Raw genomic sequence first — 24,888 nt, forward strand, 5'->3', positions numbered from 1 at the left:
ACAAATTTAATTCCTGAACTTGTCATTCAACAAAGTAGTATTAGTAGTAATAATAGCTTACAACAGAATTGTGATGTTTGTCAAAGAGCAAAACAAAGTAGAAATAAATTTTCTATTAGTGAGAAAAAAATGTTTAGTATTTTTGAACTGATTGATTGTGATTTGTGGGGTCCTTACAAGACAACCTCAACTTGTGGTGCGTCATATTTCTTAACAATTGTAGATGATTTTTCTCGTGTTGTTTGGATTTACTTACTTGTCGATAAGAAAGAAGGACCTCAAAAATTGAAAATGTTTTTCTCAATGGTTGAACGATAATTTGAGAAACGTGTACAAATATTACAAAGTGATAATGGAACGGAATCTACATGCCTACGTCAATACTTTCTAGATGAAGGAATTGTATTTCAGACATCCTGTGCTGGAACACCTCAACAAAATGGAAAAGTTGAGGGGAAACATCAACATATTTTAAATGTGACTAGAGCTCTTAGGTTTCAAGGATCGATTCCCATTGAATTTTAGGGGGAATGCATATTAACTGCAGGTTATTTGATAAATCAGACTCCATCTTTAGTATTGAACGGGAAAACACCTTATATTATATTATATGGTAAGGACCCCACATATGACCACTTTAGAATATTTGGTTCGTTATGTTATGCACATATGAGAGCAGGGATAAATTTGTTAGTAGAAATAGATGATTTTTTTTATAGGATACCCGTATCGGAAAAAAGGTTGGTGTTTATATGATTTGGACAAATTTTTTTTTTTTGTATATAGAGGTATGGTGTTTTCTGAGGAACTTTTCCTTTTGCTGACACATCTAATCTAGAAGCAAGTGAAGTATCGATAGTTCAACCCGTCGTTGTTGGTTTAGAAGAGACGTCGGTTCCGATATTGAGGGGGGCACCGAAGCAGATAATATTGAGGGGGGCACCAAAGCAGATTTAAAGTAGTCAGTTGGTCCAAGAGACGGGCCAACGGATTTGAATCTAAGTGATGATGAAGAAGAGTTGGGCAAAGGTAAATGACGAAGAGAGCCTTAAGTTAGAATTCGTGATTATGTAACTAATGCAACCCGAAAAGTGAGTCCATCTACACTCATACCACGACATCCTTCAGGTAGTCCTTATCCTATAACTAAATATGTGAATCGCGATAAATTTTTTGTAAGACATAGCCATATTCTCGCAGCTATGACAGTGGAGCGAGAACCTAAGGCTGTCAACAGCCGGTGGCGGGATGCCATGCGTCATGAAATTGATGCTTTGGTTTCCAATGAGACTTGTGAAATCAAAGAATTCCCTGGGGGATTGAAAGCTCTAGGGTGTAAATGGGCCTACAAGGTGAAATATAACTCCGACGGTACTATTGAGCGATTGAAAGCCAAACTAGTAATTCTTGGGAACCACCAAATTGAAGGGATTGACTACTCGGAAATATTCTCTCCTGTGGCTAAAATGATTATTGTGAGGGTATTTCTTGATGTTGCAGCTGCAAGGAATTGAGAAGTACATCAAATAGATGTACATAATGCGTTTCTCCATGGTGATCTCATAGAAGAGGTATATATACGAAGATGCCGCCTGGGTTTCAGGTGGAGAGTGGGACGAAAGTCGAGCTGAAACAAGCATCACGATGCTGGTTTGCTAAATTATCTACTTCTTTGAAGAAATACAGATTTTGTCAATCATATTCCGATTATTCCTCATTTATTCTACGACGTGGTTCCGTTTTTCTTGACGTTTTAGTATATATTGATGATCTTATTATTTCATGCAGTCACTTTGACGATATTTAGAAATTTAAAGATTATCTTAGTAATTGCTTTCACATGGAAGATTTAGGTACTCTAGATCATTTTTTGGGCTTGAAGTTGCTCGTGGTCCAGATGGATGTGTTGTGTCAACGCAAATATACGCTTGACATTATTTCTAAAGTCGGGTTGCTCGGAGCTCGACTAGCTGCTCTCCCGTTGGGACAAAATCATGGATTGACCGTATCTACCAGTCGAGAGTTTGATGATCCAGAACCCTATCATCGGTTGGTAGGTCGGTTGATTTATTTATGTTTTACTCAACCTTATTTATCATAAGTGTGCACGCCTTATCCCAGTTTATGCAGCAACCTCGAGTAGATCACTGGGAGGCGGCATTAGGGGTTGTTCGTTATCTCAAGGGTAGTCCAGGTCATGGTATCCATTTGCAGAGCAAGTGTGATTTGCAACTACATGGATGGTGTGATGCATATTGGATTGGTTGCCCACTCACCAGAAGATCTCTTACTGGTTGGGTGGTTTTTCTTGGTGATTCACCCATTTCTTGGAAGACGAATAAACAACACAAGGTGTCTCGCTCTTCCGCTGAAGCAGAATATTGGTCCATGGCAATGACCACTTATGAATTGAAGTGGTTAAAATCCATTTTATCATACCTTGGCGTGTCAGGCGTGTCACACCCACAACCTACATCTCTTCAATGTGATAATCAAACGGCTCTACATTTATCTCAAAATCTAATTTTTCATGAAAGGAAGAAACACATTGAAGTTGATTGTCACACAGTTCACGATGAACTGCTTGCTGGTACTATTGCTCCATCTTTTGTTCCGTCCAACTCGCAGCTCGATGACATTTTCACTAAGGCATTGGGGACTCGTCCGTACGATTTTCTTCTTCGCCAGTTGGCCATTCGCGACCTTCATGCTCCAACTTGAAGGTGGTATTGAGAATATTTGGTAATACTATATTTAGGAATGTAGTATTGAGAATATTAGGAGAATATTGTATTTAGGAATGTGTTTAGAAATATCTTAGATTTTATGAAAATAGTTGTATGTGTATATTTTCTTGTTATTTTGATCAAGATAAGATCCTTTTATTTTGGTAGTTTTATATGTATATATACAGAACCCTAAAAAGAGAATAAGAAAACTTGATTTTCCGCAATTTATTAGATCTGAGTGAAAATTGTGAAGATGAAAGATTACGCTTTTCTCAACACGTATAGTAGTCACATTATAAGTTGGCCAGCGCTTTCGGGAAAGCTAAATAGTTTCCGGAGTGTGAAATTTTAAAGGGAATATGCAAAATTTTGAAAATTTTCCGGGGAAACATATTTTATGGCAATACTTTTACCAAGTCCAAATACTATTTTATGGGGGAATATTTTTTTACCTCTCTCTCTCTCCCCACCACTCTCTCTGTCTTCTCCGACGAGGTTGGCGGTGGGAAAATTGTCCGGACGGCGACCTGGAAAGATAAAAAAAATAAAAATTTCTCTCTCTCTCTCTCTCTCTCTCTCTCTCTTTCTAGAAACTTCGGCGAAGGGGTTTCCCTTCGCCGGAGTTCTGGTCTGTTAAAGAACATACCGGAACAAATATGTTGAAGAACAGACATGTTCAGACCAGATCGGTCTGTTCTTCAAAAGACCGGAACTCCGGCGAAGGAAAACCCCCTCGCCGGAGTTTCTAGAGAGAGTGAAATTCTTCTTGTTTTTTCTATCTTTCCAGGTTGCCGGCCGGAAAATTTTCCGGCGGGCGACCTATTTGGAGAAGACAGAGAGAGTGGTGGGGAGAATTTTGAGGTACATCAAAGGTACCCAAGCTCATGGAATTTTGTATTCACCTACTGAGTATTTTAATCTGGTTGGTTTTACCGATAGTGATTCGACAGGTAATATTAATGACAAGAAAAACACTTCTGGTCTTGTATTTTTCAGGTGCATTTTCTTGGTCATCAAAAAAACATGTAAGTGCAATGTCAACGGCAGAAGTTGGATATATAGCTATAACTTCAATTGCAAGTTAAGTAGTTTGGTAAGGACGTCTACTTGATGAACTGAATCAGAAGCAAGTATTTCCAACCACTATTTTTTATCAAACAAATCAAAAATTTCTCTAACAAATAAGTTGGTACTTCCTGAAACAAGTAAACACAACGACATAATTACATTCGTGAGCCTGTGAAAGATTGATGTGAAGTTTAACAAGTCAGAAGAACAAATAACTGATATTTTCACTAAGCCATTGGATGTCGATTCAATTGGGTGTCATACCTTTTGAGTTTAAGAGAGGGTGTTAACACAAATGTTAACTCAAATGTAATTACCCACTAACTCAGTACGTGGTAATATGAATTTGTTTTAGTTTGTAAGTAACTAGGTTCCCACCGCGCCCTACGGGCGCGGTAGATCCCTCTTGGCTAACGCCGTTGTGGTAGGTCGCCTCTCGATTTGGCGAAGGAAATATCGTGGGAGAAAAAATAGGAATAGTTGGTTTTTGAGATGTTAAAGTAGGGATAAATTTGTCTCAATAAAAAAAAAGTAGGAATAAATTTTAGAATTTTTTTCATCCGTCTGATGTAAAAAAATGGATGGTCAGACTTATACCTTGAGTAACCGACCGAGCTGTTTTAATATAATAGATTAGTGGGTCAATTTGATGGTAAGTTATTTCCTTAACGAAGTTCATGGCTAAGTTAGTGGGGATCATGTTAGTAGTAGTCATAGTTAATGGGTTAAACTTCCGATTATAAATAGATCTTGTTTGTAGTTTAATTTTAAGTCAATGAAGTAAATTCAGTTGTTCTTCTTCATTTTTTGTCTAAACAACATTCTACTTTTTTCCTTTATTATTTGGAGATGAATATTTTAATTTCTAGCATATGTAGCCTCTCATTTCCTCAAACTTCGGTTAATTATTACCTTTTATCTCAAGTTTTGTCTATGTCCTAATTTAACTTTAATTCGAAATAACGTCCTTATAATTAGATTTGTAGACTCTCCCTAATTCAATCGAGTAGTGAGACCTACATTCTCCTCTCCAGTAAGTCTCTGGATCACCCGTACATTTACAAAGATCTCTGGAGAACAACATTCCTATGAGAATCAGTTTGCTCTTATGGGCAGCTTGTTTGGAAAAAGTATGTTTTGAGGAAGAGAGGTCTCAGCTGCCATTTCAGTTTGGAAAGACATAAAGGGGAACAAGCACAAGAAGATTATACTTAATATGATTCCCAAAGTTATCATTTGGTCTATTTTAAAGTTCATGAATGAAACCATTTTCGAAGACAAACCATGCTCCAAGGATAACATCTTCTTCTCGGTTAAATATCTTATTTACCATTGGAGTAGACTGTATACTTGGACTATAAACTTCTCTTTCATGAGCATGGTTGAGTTTTGGACACTTTTATAGTTCTTATACAAAATTTGTGGATATCCAACTCAAAACTAAAGCAATCATTAAAGTAACCGTAGATTTTATATTCCTAGTCAACTTTTCGATATGTTTAGCACATGCAACAATAGATGTTTTTTCCATTCTTATTAAAATTTGAAATGAATGCGCAGTGACATAAACAATTAAATAAAATAAGTAAAATTTCACCTGCCCCTTACCAAAATCAATAACAAGGATCTAAGATTCTTAATACAACTTGGTTTTAATTTGTTTGGAAGTTGGAATACAAAGAGAGAGAAGTCATGCATGAGATGAGACATCCCATTAGGTGATACAAATATGATACTATATGATTTTAAGAGAGAAGTTGGACTAAACAAGAAAACAGTGGTCTCAATATGCCAACCCAAACATTGTGCAAATAAATTTCTCTCTCTAATAGTTATACAAATTAGATATATCTTGTGTCTTTGGTGGAAGAGACATTTTTTCCCCCAATTATAGCCGACCCTAGTTAGTACATACATATTAACAATTACTAGATCTCTCCCATTATCTTCTTTTTCAGCCATTTCTTTAATCCAATACCCATTCCATCTCTTTCTCTCTCCAGTCTCTACATTAATTAATTATATTACCCTAATTTTGATGCATATAATAATATAAACCAACAAATCTCAAACCTGTCAACTGTCTATTTTTATATTAAAATTGAAAATAAAACAATTCCATGTGCTTTGTTTCTGAAATTTTAAGACATGGTTTGTAAATTAAAACATTCACTGTAAATGGGGTGCAACAAGTATATATGTATACAGAAGAGAAAACAGTACTTTTGTATTGTTGTTTAATGATCTGACTTCTAACATGCATGTGTGGGATTTTGGTTCCACTTTAGTAATCAGTCAGGGAAGATTTTTGACCGTCTGATGATAGTTGATCACTGAACTTGCAGCTATTGCAGGACCATATTCTTTCACTATCAAATCTTATCTAATTGTTGGTTTTCTTTTTTTAAATAAAGGATTATTTATAAATAATTACAAAGAATTTTCAAATCCTGCTTAACGATGTCGTGAAATACGTTAAAAATGTTGAAAGATAACGAAAAATGCAAGAAGATATCACAAAAATATTAGAAACATCCTCAATGATGTCAAAATAAGTTTTTAAATTCTAACACAAGATTGAGTTTCTATAGAAAATCACAAGGTAAATTATACCTAAAACCGTATAAATAAATCTTAGTACCTAAGTCACGGGCCCTTAGGGAAATAACTACACCTACTGGGAATAAATTTAAGTATCTTCGTATACGCAGAAAGCGAAAAAATCAAGTTATTGATACAAGGTTGGACTAAAATGCTAGTATGTCTACAATTTTTTTTTACACTTTAACAACATTATTTGGTATTTATATAAAATCACCAAACAGGTACACTGTTACTTAGAACCATACACATAAACCTTAGACTGTATGCCATAAAAAGTTAGAAAAATACCTTTCAATACATCCATATATACACAAGGAAGCAAAAAAAAAAAATTACGTTATTACTAAAGGGTTGGATCAATATGCTAGAACGACCAAAAAATTTGGACAAAAATTTTCGAACTCTAACAACATTATTGAATATCTAAAAGAAATCATCAATTTGCACTATAACCAGCAACGACATAAACCTTAGACCCTAAGGTACAAACTCGTATGGGATAATTTTAAGTACTTTCATACATACAAAAGAAAGTAAAATTGTAAGACATTAATCAAAATGTTGAAAGAAATATATAAGAGATGAAGTAGAAAAAGTTGATTTCATACAAATTGTTAAAATGTTAAGACAAATTAGTCAAATGCTCAAGGTTTGGTACAAAATGGTGGAAACATTTAGCTATGCTCTAAATACATCCTTAGCTCTAACAGTTGGCCAACATGGGTGGAGATAAGACCTAATGATTATTTTTTAGTTATGTAAGAGTCAATAAAATTTTATTTGCCAAAATCCGTCTAATGATCGGATAATGTGTGCATTAACGTAACAAATAAACATGGAACTATAAGAAAATATGAGTGTAAAAGAATAAAAATGTAACACTTTACGAGAAATCTGTACACTTCTACTATAGTTAAAACCACTCTGTAGCGACGTATTTATGTTTGAAAAATATGATGAATTTTTCAAAGTTTAGAATTTGTTGGTAGTGCTGCCACAATTTATGCTAAACCAAAGAAATACTAAAAAAATTTGAGGGTCTTGCCGACTACTTAACAAATTTGCTCATAGAATATCAAAAACGTAAAGATTTCATAGATAAGTCGGAAAATTACAAAACATAACTATGTTGTTAAAATTAAGAAAATGCTACAAAAATATAGAATATTTTTGCAGAAATACATTAATATATCATGCTCGTTTTCTAGACATAAATTGTTCTAGCAACTAAGAATCTAATGTCTAGGTCCTCTTCCCTCATTTGTTAAGTTCGTGGTCATCCAACTCAAAACCAATTGGCAATGAGTGAGAGGATCTAGACATTATATTTTTGGTTGCTAGATAACCATTCTCTCATGTGGGACTATTCTCACACGCCCCATCAAGTTTGGCGTGGTTACTTAACACGTATTTTTTTCCGGGTGATGTGGAGTGCATGTGACTTTTAAGCCTATCACGCGTGACCCCTAGCTCTAATACCAAGTTATGTCTGTGGTTATTCAACTCAAAATCAATTCACATATTTTGTTTTGAACTTTTTTTTTTTTTTAAAGAAAGCATAGTAAAAGAGATATGATGAAAGAAAGCAGATGGGAAGGAGATGGGAAAGTTGATGAAAGAAAGCAGATGGGAAAGGAGTGAGAGGGTGGTGGATTCATGAAACTTGAAATAAAGAGGATTTTGAGTAAAAGAATTTTAGAAAAAGAGATATGATGAAAGAAATGAAAGAGGGAAGGAGAGTGGTTTGAGTTTGGATTAAAAGGCATAGTAAAAGAATGAGTGTTTGGGCAACTTTTAACTAGTGGATATCATTTTTTTATTATTTTTTTTTTCTTTTTATGAGAAAACTAGTGGATATCTTAGGTATTGGAATTATGAAAAGAATTAGGGAAGTATATTACTCATGCGACACTTAAATCTTATTTCAAATTATGGGTGGTCTTTTGCACCCATTGACCCTATAATATTGGGACCCAGTGTCCATCCCTCTTAATATGTTGTGTCAACATGACACTAATCAATGCACATGAGAAAAGAACAAAGAAGAACTACAAATTACAATCTTATCAACATGTCAATTGATAAGTACTATGACACTTTCATATGATTTCTTCGTGATTGATCGAATTGCCTCCAAACTGGTGCGGGATGTAAACATAACCTTAGAAATCCTTCATGGTGTTCAGCTTCTACCACTTCCAATTCCATGTACAGTTAAGGAATCGAAATTCGATGGTTGATGGCTAATCTATGTTGACAAAGACCATACTAAACTTCGTACAATAGAACATACTAAGAAGAAACGATCTAAGATTTCATTATCTTTATTACAAAGATAACGCATACTCCCAATAATCATGTCCTTAATTATAGTTTATCTACAATACGTTGGAAGTCTCTTATAAATTATATACCACATAACTATCGAATTCTTGATAGATATAAAAGAATTGAGAGAGACATGTATGGGACTGCTTCCATCTAATCTTGTGCGTCCAATGACTTTACCGTCTTTGTCAGTTTTCTAGATTTCTGTTGTCAAATATCAAAATGAAAACGATATGAAGATGCCGTTGTGAGGGTGTTGAACGAGTTGATTACTTACACTAACAGTGTCGTCTTCGAGTTCACCACTCAGCTGAAAATTTCAAAACATCATTGACGATTTGATCAACTACTTCATCCTTTATTTAACTTTCTTTTGATTTTACAATATTCCAAATTTCTAGAAATAGTGATTTTAGTGGAAAGATTGATGACCAATTATTTGACCTAAAATTAACATTTTTCACCTCTTGAAAAACCCTTATTTAGAAACCGGTCTAGTTCTTTTATGTTTTTTAAGTCTATTAATTTTTGGTGTATTGGTCGAACACTCACTCTCCAACCTGATAATTCAAGAGTCGATTCAACAAAAATAAAAATATATAATTAGTAAATTTAGCTAAAAATAAAATAAAGGTACGTCAGGTGGACTAGTTTAGGCTCCTTAAAGCTTATTTATTATCTCTGAATCATTTCCTGTAATGACTTTTGTACTTCCATGTTAGGAAATAATTGTAGCTCTTAAAAAAGACCCTTTTCATACATGTGAATCATTTAGGGTTAATTCCATTTTAGCCCCATAAAGATGACCAACTCGCCAAAATAACCCCTTAAAGATGACCAGCTTTCAACTTGGCCCCATTTTTCATTTTTTCGTCTTTTAGTCAGTTAAATGTTAGTGAGCTGACATTTTCTTACCACAAATACCCCTGACTGTATTTCTTCTCAACCTAAGATATTTAGAGTCCCAAGACTAATTATAACATGTCAATCAATTTACTTCTTTTAATTTTCAAATTTTACTTTTTTTTCCTCTCTCTATCTAATACTGTATCAAGTAATGGAAAACATTCTATTAATGGATGTGTTACTCAAGATTTCCCTCTCTCTCTATCTCTCTTAAATCAAGTAAAGACCAAGAAGAAGCCATTACTACAATATGAAGAACCTTCACCTTAGAACCTAAATTCAGGTTTTTAACTTCAAAGTATGCCACATTTCACAACCCAAACTCCATTTACATGTATACTAGAGAGATGCACCTACGAGGATGTTTTTGAGGAAATCTTACCTGGGTTCTATTGTATCTTGTTCTTGAATGGAGACTGAAACTGCCAACCCTCTCAGCAACAAGGCAGTGAAAGATTTATTCTTTCTTTTTTTTTCATGTTCAAAGATTATATTATACTGGATTTCACCATTGTTAGTGTTTTTGGTTTTTTTTTCCCATTTTGGAATTTACTATCCACCAAGATCAATAAGATGTTATCCCTTTTTATCATGGAGATGATAAGAACCAGGAGCAATGATGACTTGGTAGGTTTTGTGGGTGAACCATAAATCTGATTTGAGCCATCATAATGTGTAAATGTAATTTGAGCCATCATAATCCGTAAAACTAGGAGAATCAAATTGATCTTTGGCAAAGTGCATAGTCTTCAAATTGTTACCAAGTATTAGACAAGTCAGATGGTGTTATTTAAATTCAACCCAATTATTGCTTCAACCTTATTGGACATTACATGACTACAATGGCTTTAGGTGCAAGAATCATATACGACCTATTAGTAAAGTAAATTCAACCCATTTTGCTTTGATTTGGAAACTTTGACCATACATTATTAATGGATATTTATTAATTCATTGAAGGGAGAGAGAGAGAGAGGGAAAAAGTAAATTTTGAAAATTTTAGAAAATAAATTGATTTGACAAATCATAATGATTCTTGAGACTACAAATATTTTCAGCTGACAAAAAGTAACAGGCAGGGGTATTTTAGGTAAAAAAATCTAGCTCATTGACAGTTGACAGAAAAAAATGACGAAATATGAAAAAGGGGGTTAAATTAGAAGTTAGTTATCTTTAGGGGGCCAAAATGGAATTAACCCAATCATTTACCACTCTTAATGACTCTAAATCCAAACGAAACAGTCTCTTTCTATTGAGAGTTGAGTGTTTAGGATTGAAAACTAATCCACAAGTGATGTAGTACTTGAGTTATGATTGGACACGAAATTTGATAGACCATATAATTAGATGGGAGTTCATTTTTATAATTTTATGTCACGTTATTTTATTCAGAACGGGCTTTGTGAACACCACCTAGTTATGCCACTTGGCATGATTGATTATTTGCAGCCCGAGGTATCTAAGCCACCCCTTTTCATATCAACAGTTAGGGGTGGGAATCTGGCGGGTTCGGTAAGTTCTGATTCTTCCTTCGTGGGTACGAGCGAATCGAGTTCGATGGTGTAATGTCTGATCGGGCTATCAGGTAAATTGGGCAGGACAAACATGGATATTTTTGTCCCCGCGGTCCAGGTTTGTCGGAGAGCCCGATCGGGCTCTAACGGACTCGGGCGGACGGGTCGCGGACTTTTTGTATTCAAAATAATATAAAAAACCTTAATTAAAAATATCAATAAATTAAACTGAATTTCATCCATTTCTGGTAGAATCGTCATCCATCGTATAATTGTACCAACATCAAAAAAGAAAAAAGATTACATCATATGTGATTTCATTTCTGAAACAGACATGATGTTTGATCAAAATATGTTTCAGATATGTTTCACATTTCTGATTTAATCACCATCCATCATATAATAATATCATCAAAATCAAAAAAGAAAAAAAATACATCATATGTGATTCCATCTCTGAAACAGACATGATCTGTTTGATCAAAATCTGTTTCAGAGATGTTTCACATTTTTTATTTAATCACCATCCACCATATAATAATACCAACATCAAAAAAAGAAAAAAGAAAATTACATCCACTATGATGGATCTCTGAAACAGAAAAGATATGTTTGATCAAACAGATTCAACGGCTGAGATCTGTTTGATCAAACGGATCCTTAAGTTAGGATCTGTTTCAGAGATGCATCTACAACTTTCATCATCATCCATCACATACACTATCATCAACATCCATCATTTAACAATATCAACATGAAAAAAAACAAAAATTACATCAAATATGATTCATCTCTGAAACAGACATGATCTGTTTGATCAAACAGATCCTTAAGTTAGGATTTGTTTCAGATAGGGTTGGGAATTTGGTTCGAAAATCGGACCCGCCCGTGACCGCCCGCGGCCGCAAAGAGGCCGCGACTGCCCGTCCGACCGATAAGGCTCCAGCGGACGGTCGCGGACAAGAGGGTCTACCCGGAGGTCCGCCCATGCCCGTCCGCTTAAGAGAAGGCATGTCCGTCCGTCCAAATACCCGTCCATATAGGCAGGCCCGTTTTACCGCCCCTAGTTCGAAAGATTACCGACCCTTAGATTTCTTAGGGTTATATTTGAGTCGTTAGATTTGTAAATGATTTAGTATATAAGTAAAAAAGAAAACCTAAAATCATATTATTCATCTCCTGACCTCTTCTCTTCTCATTCCCAAATTCCTAACCCTAGATCTAGAGCCGAGAGTGAAAAGTCTTCTCTAAATCCCTAATCTTTAGTCTTCAAGTTTTCCATTGTTCTTAATGATTTCATCCTTCAAGTTCAACCGAATTTCGTTTCGGGTTCAACCCTGATCTTCAACCTTCAAGGCTTCAACTGTTCGATCAACTCGGTAACATATACTTATCCTCTTCATCTTTTTGTTCGATATACTCATCTTCAGATCTAAACTGGGTAAGAGATTTTCTTCTCTGTTTATCTGTATTCCTTCGAATCTCTATTGTCTTCTTTGTTTATTTGTATTTTAACTTTCAATCTATATTTTCTTCTTTCTTTATTTTATTTTAGTTTCGAATCTCTATTTGCTTCTCTCTTTTTCTTATGTCATCTTATTTTCTCTTATGTTTTTTTGCGATGACCATGTCAATACATCATATGATCTAATGATCCTGACCATGCATCTTCTCATCTTCAGATCTTGTTGATCTGAACTAGGTAAGCACTTACGTAACTTTCCGTTTTTGTTGTTCAAATCTTTATTATTTTGTTTTTTTTTATTTATATCATCCTTATTATTCTGTTTTTTTGTTTAAATCATTCTTGATTTTTTTTTTTGGGTTTTTCAGGATACAACAACTGAACAACATTACTGCCTTTATCTTATGCAACATCCTTTTTAATTCATATGGAGATTTAGCACTGTTAGATCTTCATATTGTAGATGAACTTTGTATTGTATTAAGTTGTATTCTTATAACTGTAAATTTGTTACTTGAGTAAATTTTGAATGTTTGTATTTGTTTAGGGCTTTAGGCCTTCTAACCCGACGCCCGACCGGTCGCTGCCCGGCATGTTTGGATATGCTAACAGGACACGGTCAGACAATCAGAGAGAAAAATTTGTTTAGTCCGCCAGTCCGAACGGTCAAAGTGGAGTTTCGTCCGTTCCATCCGGACTGAAAGCAGGTGTGTCCACGGACAGTCCGGACCGATTCCACCCCTTGTTTCGGAGATGGATCTACATGAATCGCTTAACATAACAAAAAAAACGAAAAACACGTGATCATTCTTTGATTTATTTTACATCATTCAACATAAAAATATAATAAACAATATAGAAATCAGATCTAAAGTGAAGTTCTAAAGCTTCAAAGCGCCTCATTTGATCCAACGATCATCGGCGTATTGGTCGAACTTTCACGAATAGGTATGTTAGTCTGAAACCACCTCAATTTAGAATTATAAACTTCGGTTAGAATATAGATTACTAACCATTTAGATCGTTGATTAGAACTGTTAGTGGTTTGATATGAAAGAAGGGGCGAAAACAGTGAATCCGACAAGGTGGTGGTCTGATAGGTGAACAGTGAGTGGTCTAACAGTGTGTGATCTGATCAGTTTTGGGTTGTAACTCAACCAAACAGTGAATGGTCTAAGCCATACTTAGTTGAAGATGGTGGAGGGAATGGAATAAATGAAGAATGGTGGAGGAGGGTGGAATTGTTGTCTTACCTCTTAAGGCTCTAAGCCATACTCGGTTGATTTTAAACAAGATAATGGTTGGTTTATAAACAAGATATTGGTTAGTTTACAAACAAGTGAGAGGATGAGGCAGTAAGGTTAGGTTTCTAAAGAGTGAGAGGAGGGTTTTGGTTGTATTTATAAAGAAGATATTTTGATCTAACGCCTGGTGATTCTCAGTCGTTGGATCATATAAATCAGGCTAATGGGTTTAGGATTAATCGGTCAAGTTATGGGTCGGGCAGACGGGTAACGCGTTAGATTCGGGCGGTCGTACAATGGGCGGGTGTAATGGGTCGGGACTCGGGTAAGAGGCCTTACCCGTGTCCCGCCCACGACCGACCGATATTTCGGGTCGGATACGCTTGAGTCGGGTGCTTCTCGGGCGTTAGGTCGTCTCAGATCGGTCGGTTAGGGTCGGGTTTCGAATTTTCGGACCGTTTTACCAGCCCTATCTGCAGTTGCTTCCATTAATCAAAGGGTGCCTGTAACGGCCCGCTTCATTTTTTACTCAAGTCCGCCTTCACTTTTCGCACCTCTCGTGACTATTGAATTTGTCTGAGTTCGTGAAGTTGAAGCCCAGAATGAATTAGATCTAGTTTGAATGCCCTTGGACTTGCCTAGTCCGTGTGGCGTGAAGAGAGAAAGTGGGCATGAGTAAATGAGGGCGTTTATAAACGTACCCTTAGGTGCCTCTATAGGCGCCGTATCTTTTTGTTTTTGTCCCTCCTCTCTTGGCAATCCTTGTGGGTATCAGACTGTCTAGGCCGAGAGTACTCGAGCGGGTCTGAGTCCGTGTTGTTCAAACCCAATTGGTATCAACTAGGTTCAATTCATGTGCCCTCAGACTGCGAAGTCTGTGGGGCGCTAAGAGTGAAGGTGGGCCCAAAAGTTGATCTCATGTTTAGTTCAGGAAGTATATTGTAAAATATGTTAAAGAGACGGTTGATTGAATCATTGATGTCACCACAAGGGTGACATTTCTCAACTAGTTTGACATTTTGACCTAGATTAGGCAGGTTGTCGTGACACCAAAAGGAGTACTACTGAAATTTATCTTGTTTTTTGTAAGTCACTGCTCTCCTAGTGCTCCAAAAAGCAACCAACAGATGCTAAGTCTTCCACTAGGGAGACTATAAGGTCATATATGTTTCAACTGCTTAAATGCTTTGGTCTCTTACTTGCGCTATGAGCTTCATCATCCTTTCACTTTTGCATTTGTCATTCACTGTGATAATATTGGAGCAAAGAACATAATTGCAAATCCCATGTATGATGTAGGCACTAAATACATTGAAGTAAATAATCACTTCATTAGTGATCTAGTTGGTGTGGGAAGGCTAAAAACTCGTCATGTTCCTTATGTTGAACAACAAACTTGCTGAAGTCAAATTTTGGTCTTTCTGGTACCAGTTGGGATAGTGAGACCGTGATGTTGAATCCCACTTTGAGACTGTTATGTTGAATCGCCCGCTTTATTCATTTAGATCTGGGGGTTAAAACTTCAAGGAGCTCGGAAACCTATCTAACGCTCAAGACAGACAGGTTGCCCTTGCCATTTAAAGTATTAAATATTGAGTGACCCTTTTAAGACTGACTCGATATGTGTTGAATGTGTTTTTCAACGTGTCTGCTTTAAACGATTTGATCACCTTTTATAGGCTGCTTTGACCTACTTCAAGGAGGCGACGATGAGACGGTTGAGATCCACCGTGTTGGATTGAAACTATCATTTCGTAGTCTGAAGATATTAGGGATTCTTGATAGGTAATGTTTCCGATTTGAAAGACTCTTGAAGCACAAGTTTACAAAAAACTTAAGATCCTCACCGATTGGGGTCTTTGATTAGATTTGGAATTAAGTCGGTAAGCATTAGCCATGCTTCTACCCCCATGTTTCGGGATCAAGGTATCGACCTGCCAACGTGCACTCCCCTATTCTTCTCTTAAACTCAGGGCAAATATGGTTGTATTTGAGTCAGAACAGGGGTTAAACGCGCCTAGGACAATTGTGTCGACTCCTTAATTTTGGGCTTGAGTGACAGACCTCTTTCGGATTCGACCCCCACTGTTAGCTTGATGTGAGTTGATCCGTTGAGCTTTTAGTCATTTCTTGACTTAGTGACATCAGTCAAATGATGACCAACAAAACTGTTGTTCTCACAAGGGGTCTAGTTAAGGCTATGGTTCTTCACTTTGTGGCAAATTGCTCGTCTTGTTTCACCATGTGCTCAACGAGGTATGTGAAAGAAGAGAGTAGATGATGCGACTCAGGTGCAAAATAAGATAAGTTGTGCCTATAGCTAACTAAAAGGCAGTGCTATAAATAGCTCAAAATCTCTCTATGGTTTTTTGGTCGAATCGGATTGTGATTCTCTCTCGTTTTAGTTTCTAAAGCCGATCAAGTTTAGTCCATCAATGGAAGTAATTTTCTCCCTCTCTCAATCGACTTTCTCTCTGTAAATGATAGCCATTAGTTTCAGTTTTCGGTCCAGATGTTTTGGTGGCTCTCTTAGTGTTGTTTGTAGGGGACGATATTTGAGAGAAAATATCAAGATAAGATTTATAATAAATTTAGACATATATTAATATATTTAACTATATTAAAATTTGGAGATGAACGGGCTAGAAGCCCGTACAGAGCTCCTTCAACTCTTACAACTTACTTCTTCAATTCAATCTCTAATTTGCTTCCTATGCTTCATGTCCTTCATATCCACATCTCTATTTATACTAAATATAGAACATACTAGTAAAGACTAGAAATTTCCACATTGGGACTTACAAAGAGTTAATATAATTTTTAGACTAATCTTTTAGTCAAACTTCTCTAGATATTTCTACTTTAGAAAAGACTCCATCTAAATATTTCTCCCAAAACAAAGGGTTACATAGGAAATTACAAATTACTAATTTCCAACACCCCTTCTTAATTTGTAATTTTTATCGAGTCCTTGAATTTTTGAAAATTCTTGAAGCACCATTTTCTGCATTAATCTTCTTTGGATGATGGTTTTCTCCTTCTGATTTCAATTCAGGCCAAAACTATTAACTCAACAACTTCGCAATATGTTTGCATTTGCTCGCTTTAGTTGGCGGCATATTTTTAAATGAGCAATGAGACTTCTGCAATATCTTACTTAGGACATCCTTGAAAGAAATACGAAACACTATTTCTCTCCATAATCGTCATAAATTAATATCCCACTTTTCGTTTTCTTACCTTGTGTGCTCAAACGACAACTTTGGTCGTATTTTCATGCAGATGCTTTACTTTTTTTTTTGTTGATACGAGCTTGATCAATTTTAGATTCAGAGGCTTTTCACAACCTATTGAACTTGATCACTTGGATTCAGAGGTTCTGAATTTAATTGCTATAACTCAACCCTGCTTTTTGGGTCTTCTGTTTGTTGATATTTTTTTTGCTAATTTTTTTGTCTCTCCTTCTTAAGAGATTCTCTCATTCACACCACCAGGTGGACAAACCTTTTCTTTGGGTAGTCACTTATTCCTTGCTCTCTCTTTCTTTCTTTTTTCTTCTTTGTGGGAATACCATATTTTAAGTTTTTTTTTGTTTGCCAGTAGTGAGGAATTCATCGTTTTTTTCCGTTGCCTTTTTCTTCTTCTTTCTTCCTTTCTAATATGGAGATACACCAACACCCATTTTTCAATTTCCAATTAACCTTGGATGAATATTTTGTAGGACTTTACATTGAACCTTCGGCTCTGATACCACTTGTAGGGGACGATAATTGAGAGAAAATATCTAGATAAGATTTATAATATTTAGACATATAGTAATATATTTAACTATATTAAAATCTGGAGATGAACGGGCTAGAAGCCCGTACAGAGCTCCTTCAACTCTTACAACTTACTCTATAAGTTCTTCAATTCAATTTCTAATTTGCTTCTCTTGTGCTTCCTATGCTTCATGTCCTTCATACCCCACATCTTACCTCTATTTATACTAAATAAGAGCATACTAGTAAAGACTAGAAATTTCCACATTGGGACTTACAAAGAATTAATATAATTTTTAGACTAATCTTTTAGTCAAACTTCTCTAGACTATTCTTCTCTAGATATTTCTACTTTAGAAAAGACTCTATCTAAATATTTCTCCCAAAACAAAGGGTTACATAGGAAATTACAAATTACTAATTTCCAACAGTTTTGTATATATGCAAGTACAATTAAAAAAGAAAACAGTATAAGTTTAAGAGTATATTGTAAACTATATATATATATCCAAGTCAAGGAGTTTAAAATAATGAGATGTTTAGTGAGTTAAACTGATGCTTATAATATATTTTTCATATACAAAGTTTGAAAAGATTCCCTATGGTTAGGATATGGGGTCATGTCATGTCTACTTTTAAAATAAGTGACCTAAATCTAAAACCCTAAACACTAATAAATTACATAAAATACCATGAGACCATTTAGATGAACCGACAAGAGGCTAAAATGATGGCCATAAATGGAGGGGACAGAAGTTGGATTCCTAATAGATTTTTGCTGAGTTTATGTCTCTCTTTCATCTTATTTCGATCATCACCTTGTTTTCTATATCAACACATTTCATCTTACCTCACAAGTTCTGAAATTATAAGCTTCATATACCCATCTCTTTCTTTCTCATATTCTCAACCTCATTTTGTGGTTTTAGAATAACAACTCAATCACTAGACTGTTTTTTGTAGATACCCATAACTTCTTTCAAATCTATCTTCTTCTTTGTTAGATACCTAGCTAGGGTTTCATCTCTCTCTGTCCCTCTCTCTTTACTCTAATACTAGAAGCATATGCATGTACATCTTCTTCTACTAAACACCATGGAAATCCAACCCAATACTTCTCTTGGTTTCACCACATCAAATAATAATAATCAAAACATCAACCTTGAACTACTTCTCGAACGACCTAATTCATCTTCGTCATCGTCTATGCAAGCTGCTGGAGGTGATCAACATCAACAACCTCGGATTTTTTCGTGTAACTATTGTCAAAGAAAGTTTTACAGTTCACAAGCTTTGGGTGGTCATCAAAATGCTCATAAACTCGAACGAAGCTTAGCTAAGAAAAGCCGACAAATGAGTTCCATGGTTCTCCCTCACGGTGGATCGAGCCGTGGGTTGGGTTCTTTTAATGGTGGGTATGGTGCTAGTGAAGTACTTTATGATCATCATCAATCTTCGATTAGATTCGAACACGCCCATCATCATGTAGGTAGATTTGATGATAATGATAATTATGAAATAACAGGAGGTTATGGAAGGAAGGATCAACATCAAATAATAGGTAATTTTAGTTTGAATCAACAAGGAGAAGGAAGTTCTTGGTCAAAGAGTTTTAGAAGAGAAAATATTCAGAAGGATAATCAGCTAGATTTGTCTCTTAAGCTTTGAGTTTTAACTTAATTTATTTCAATTTTTATTAATTTCTGTATTAATTTTTTGCTAGTTAATTAAACTCTTTGAGATTTGAGGGTGTAAAAAATGTTTAGCCAAAAAGTTTTCTCAGAGGAACATTAGAGACCTAGCTTCCACTCATTGTAATTACTTAATTCTATGTCTTTTAATTTTATTAGGTAAAAATTGATTCTGAAAATTATTTTTTGTAGTGTTCTTTTTTCTAATCATTATGGTGAGTAACTAAATTGTTTAATTTAAGTGGGTTCTTGCATATGATACGGTAATATTTGTCTATATCTTCTTGCTTTTGTCTATGTCTTCTTGCTTTTGTGTTCTTGAGTACAATCCCTATTTTGATGAGTATAGCATGAGTCGTGATTCACATATATATATATATATATATATATATATATATATATATATATATATAGATATATATCATCTACTACAGATTCATACACAGTTTGGAGTAAAATCTATGAAAGTGGCTTACCCTAACTTTTAAGTTGCCTTATTTTAAAATTGGTTAGGATTTACTTTTAATTGTTTTTAGAATCATTCGAGTAGTTTCATTAAAGAAAAATAGGATTGGTAAGTTGAGAAGCCCGACCGGATCCTAACATTATACATTGTTCCTTATTGGATATATATGCATATTCTTACTGCCTGTAGTTTCTATGTTATCTTTGTTGTTGGTAGTTGGTGGTGTTGGGGTGGATGTGGATGGTCCTATTATATTTTTCTTTTGTTGAAATTAATGTCGTTCTTTTTGTATTCCCAAAGCACCATCTTTTGCGCATTTCAAAATTCGAAAAACTTCGATGAGGTTAGGTTATTAGACATTTCTTAGTCCATTGTGACGATCTTCACGTGTGATGCATTTGAGTTTAACACGTGTTTTTACATAGGCTACCCAAAGCTATTGTAACATGTGTTTTTTCACATAAGCTACCCAAAATTATTGTGTAGGTGACACTCCGCAACTACATTAAGTTTAATTTTTGGAATTTCTATTACAAAAATAATTGGAAATGAGTAGACGGATGCTAAATCTTATTTACGTGTTCGAACTTTTAGTCTCGATGTCCGGAACAAGATGTTTCGGAGAGCTTTGACGATCATGTCTTGTCTAACTCCATTAGAGACCAAATTTGTTTACCTATTAATATGTGAATATTGGTTATGCATGTTTGTGGTAGTTTTATGTGATCACGTTTCGGTGAAATGATCGTCATCTAAAATCAGCCTATAAATCATCTTTATCATTAGATTATATCTATTATATAAAACAGAAGGGAAAACGATGACTGGGACAAACATCCTTATTTAATTATGCATATTGTCTAGAAGCCCTTCTCAATATTTAAAATATAGTCCTTCGTAGAAATTAAGTTACCTATTTAAAAAACAATAATCCTTTCCTTCTTAGAAATAAAATAACTAATTTAAGAAAAAAAGAAACAAAATAAATTTCAAAGGTTAAAGAAAGAAATTAAAATATCTCTATCTCTCAATAAAATAATAACTAATTTAAGAGAAAAGAAACAAAAAAATAATACCAAAAAATAATAACTAACAAAAATCTCTCTATCTCTCAATAAAATATAAAATAAATTTCGTAACATTTGATTGATATAAGTGTCTGTGCCCTAGGGCACGGGAAAAAAAGAAACAAAATAAATTTCAAGGGTTAAAAAAAGAAATTAAAATCTCTCTCTCTCTCTCAATAAAATAATAACTAATTTAAGAGAAAAAAAACAAAAAAATAATACAAAAAAATAATAACTAATAAAAATCTCTCAATAAAATATAACGATAAATTTCGTAACATTTGATTGATACAAGTGTCCGTGCCCTAGGGCACGGGATATAAAATAATCTATTTAAAAAAATAATCTATTTAAAAAAATAACTGTGTCCTTATTAGAAATAAAGTAATTAATTTAGGGTAAGAAAGTTTCTACTCAGCTTTCCATGAGAGGAGTTCTACATATATTTGGGAACGTCTCTACTCAGATTTGGGGAAAGTTTCTACTCAATCCTCAAGTATTTATGGTGAAAATAAGAGGAGTTTTACTCAAATTTTAATTGAACTTCACTTTAGACTTTAGGGTTTTAATCTTCACTTTCTCTTCATTGAACTTCAATTCTATTATGATTTCTGGTGAGTACTCAACTATGTCTTCTATCATTATTCTTCTTATGCATATTTATCTTAAATTATCGTCTTCATTGTAAATTACAAAGATTGCTGGAGAGCCTATAAAATCTCCATAGATAAGTTGGTTAATAATGAAACAACTATTACGGAATAACACATATGCAGTTTGAGTTTAAGAAAACTAGAGAAAGTTCTGGTAGGCCCACATGCGACACATAAATTTACTATCATTGTTGTTAATTAACTATCATTGTTCTCCAATAAGGTTTTGGTAAATTACATAGAGTTTTTTTTTACTATCATTGTTGTAAATCCATTGTTAAGTTGTTTGTTGTAGGCACATATGTGGAGAAACAATAATCCTTTCCTTCTTAGAATTAAAAATTCTAATTTAAGAAAAAAAAAAACAAAATAAATTTTAAGGGTTAAAAAAAGAAATTAAAATCTCTCCCTCTCAATAAAATAATAACTAATTTAAGAGAAAATAAACAAAAATAATAACTACAATAAATATCTCTCTCTCTTAATAAAATAATAACTAACTAAAATCAACTTCTCAAGTGTCCGTGCCCTAGGGCACGGGATATACCCTAGTATATATATATATTTCAACAAAAAAAATGTCTATGTATGTATATATACATAGAAACAGAGACGCATGGATGGATGCTTGGGGAGCATGCTTAAGTAACAATATTGCAAGAATATGTGAAATTTACATGTGCTGTGGTAAAACTATAGTACCTAAAAGATGTACATAGAAAAGGGAAGGTTTTGATTTGTAAAATTAGAGAAAATGGAGTGAAGTGTGCTTCACCAATCTAGCACCTCTCTTGTAAAGTGTACTCAATTCAGGTTAGTACTGGATGTTCCTCCAAAAATGGAGTCAAGTTCGATGTGTTATATAAAACTAGTTCTAACATATGATGTCACACTCTCGATATGGTACCACTCATTTCTAATCACTTAAATGTTTAATCCTATAATTTTATTAGGTAAAAATTTCGAAAAACTCCTCTATTATTAGGCCAAGATCCTGCCACAATAATCCATGTCCAACTATATATCTTTCAAATTCAATCTCGAGGGAAAATTACGGTCCTTAAAACAAGAACTCATGATTTCGACGTTTGCCCAAGTGTAATACACCCATACAAGCGATGATGACCAAAAAATCGGGTAACAAATTAACGACAAATTTTAAGGGTCTTTTGCTAGTTTCCGCCACAATTATATACATGTTCAAATTTTTACAAGAACAGAATTTTCTATAAAATTTGAGTGTTTTTAATAATCAAGTAGAAAAACATTGATGTAACAAAAACTTTTGTTCTTATAAAATCACTATTGTTCAAAATAAATCCTCATTTTGGGTTCATTTCAAGGGAATAATTATCAAACAAGAATCTCACTTTGGATTTAACTTTTTCTTTGATTTCAATTTCTTTACATCTTAAGATTTTTTTTTTTAGCTGTACATCTTAAGATTTGAATAATTGAAGTACCTATTTTAGGGAAGTCATTTAGCCACCTTACAAAGATAATGTTTTGCTTCTTTAAACCTCCACTTCTTTTGATTTTTCTTCTTGATTTGATACTTCCAAGAAACGTCATTAGTGATTATTGCACTTAACATGGATAGATGGACTACCCAAGCTTTTAGTAGGAAATCATTTTAGGGTTATTTCCCTAATAGCCCCTAACTTTGTGACCAGCTTCCTACATAGCCCCTAATTTTATCAAATATTTTAATAGGGCCCATTTTTTCCGTTACCGTCAGCACACCGTTAACTAGTCATCAACTTCTCTCCTCCATCTCATCTTCTCTCTCTGCCACATCATCTTCTCGCCAACTCATCGGCGACCTTCAACAATATAAAAAACAAAAATTTATCTCTCTCTCTCTAAAAAAAAAAGTTTTTTTTAGAGAGATAAATTTTTTTTTATTGTTGAAGGTCGCCGGAGAAGAAGATGAGGCAGAGAGAGAAGATGAGATGGAGGAGAGAAGGTGATGGCTAATTAACGGTGTGCTAACGGTAACTGAAAAAATGGGCCATATGGAAATATTTGATAAAGTTAAGGTTTAGGCAGGAAGATGATCACAAAGTTAGGGACTATTTGGGAAATAACCCATCATTTTAATCTCTTTTTCTTTAACCAGGACGGTTCTCTCTACAGGAGGTTGTTAGTTTTTTTCGATGATATACACTTATGATTTACCTGTTTTACCAGTTGAAAAATGATAGGGAACAAGAAAATCTAGACATACTCTAGACATACATCCTATGTGGCTTGCTTTGATTCATGTTTTTGATGATTCCAATTCACTGGACAGCGAATCACAGTCGGCCACATAAGTTGTATGTCTAGAGTATGTCTGGATTTTCTTGTTCTCTATCATTTCTCTTACCAGTTACATTCACGGTTATTACGGGAGGTTGTTAGTTGGGAAATGTTATACACACTTACCTGTTTTACCAGTTACATTCACGATTATTAGCACTCACCACCTGGACCCGTATTTACCTTCTTATACTCACTTTCATTTACATGACCAAGTTAAGTGTTATTCAATCTCACCGACCACAACAATTTTCAAGCTTGTCTATGGAAAGCTTTGCCAGAAAGGGGGATAAATTAAAAACCCAAAATTTAGAGATAATAGGAAACCAAACGCAATTTGGAATAATGTTTGAAAAAAAAGAATCATTTTGTACAATTTTATCTCTGAAATTAATGTGAAAAAGTTTCTGAACAAATTGTAGTTTGCTCTCAATAATTTTGTAAATTTTCAAACAAATTCATTTTTGTTCAAAAATTGTTTTGCAAAATGTTTGAATTTTGTCTTTTGTATTTGACAAACACAGACTGCCACTAACGCTTTGGCTAAGTCATTTTTCGATTATCTTGTGAAGAAATAAATGGTTTTCGCATTTTTTATTTTGCTTTCGGCAGAAACTTTTAGACTAATGCATTTTTTTATTTGTCTTTTAGTTAATGCATTATATATGTTGTTAACAACATAATTATATATGTTGACAACATTTTATAATAAGTCATGACAATTGTATATGTTGTCAACATAGAAGGGTAAAAGGATATTAAGGAAAAAATAAGACTGTCTTTTTTTTTTTAATTGTTCAGCGTGTGCCTCGAACCCTTGACCTCTAGGTGGAAGATTATACCTCTTACCACTCCAACCAAGGGTTGTTGGCAAATAAGACTGTCTTGTTAACAACATAATTATATATGCTGTCGACAGTTAAAAAAAATGGATTTTTTTTACATTAATTTTTTCGAATTTCGGATTCAGATTTTGGACTTCTCATGCATTCTTTCTTGCGAGAAACCCTAGAGAGAGAGGAGTGCAAGAGACAAAGAGAGAGAGAGAGTAGGGGTGAGGACCGCGAATGAGAGAGAAGTGTAATTTTTCA

The 24,888-nt window shown here is 34.4% G+C and overlaps 1 protein-coding gene across 1 annotated transcript; it reads left to right on the forward strand.

The window, feature by feature from the left end:
- Nucleotides 1-18,380: 18,380 nt before the first annotated feature.
- On the forward strand, nt 18,381-19,587 carry LOC147556491 (uncharacterized). The gene has a single exon (XM_086663304.1). It carries the CDS (start codon nt 18,685-18,687, stop codon nt 19,285-19,287), a length of 603 nt encoding a protein of 200 aa, XP_086519430.1. The 5' UTR covers nt 18,381-18,684; the 3' UTR covers nt 19,288-19,587.
- Nucleotides 19,588-24,888: the final 5,301 nt, after the last annotated feature.

This window comes from Eschscholzia californica, unplaced genomic scaffold, assembly GCF_041429995.1.
Source record: "Eschscholzia californica isolate CP2 unplaced genomic scaffold, dmEscCali1.0.p SCAF_2, whole genome shotgun sequence".
In the NCBI taxonomy this organism is placed as follows: Eukaryota; Viridiplantae; Streptophyta; class Magnoliopsida; order Ranunculales; family Papaveraceae; genus Eschscholzia; species Eschscholzia californica.

Coding starts and splice junctions, on each gene's coding strand:
- LOC147556491 (XM_086663304.1), top strand. CDS start 18,685: ATGCATGTACATCTTCTTCTACTAAACACCATGGAAATCCAACCCAAT.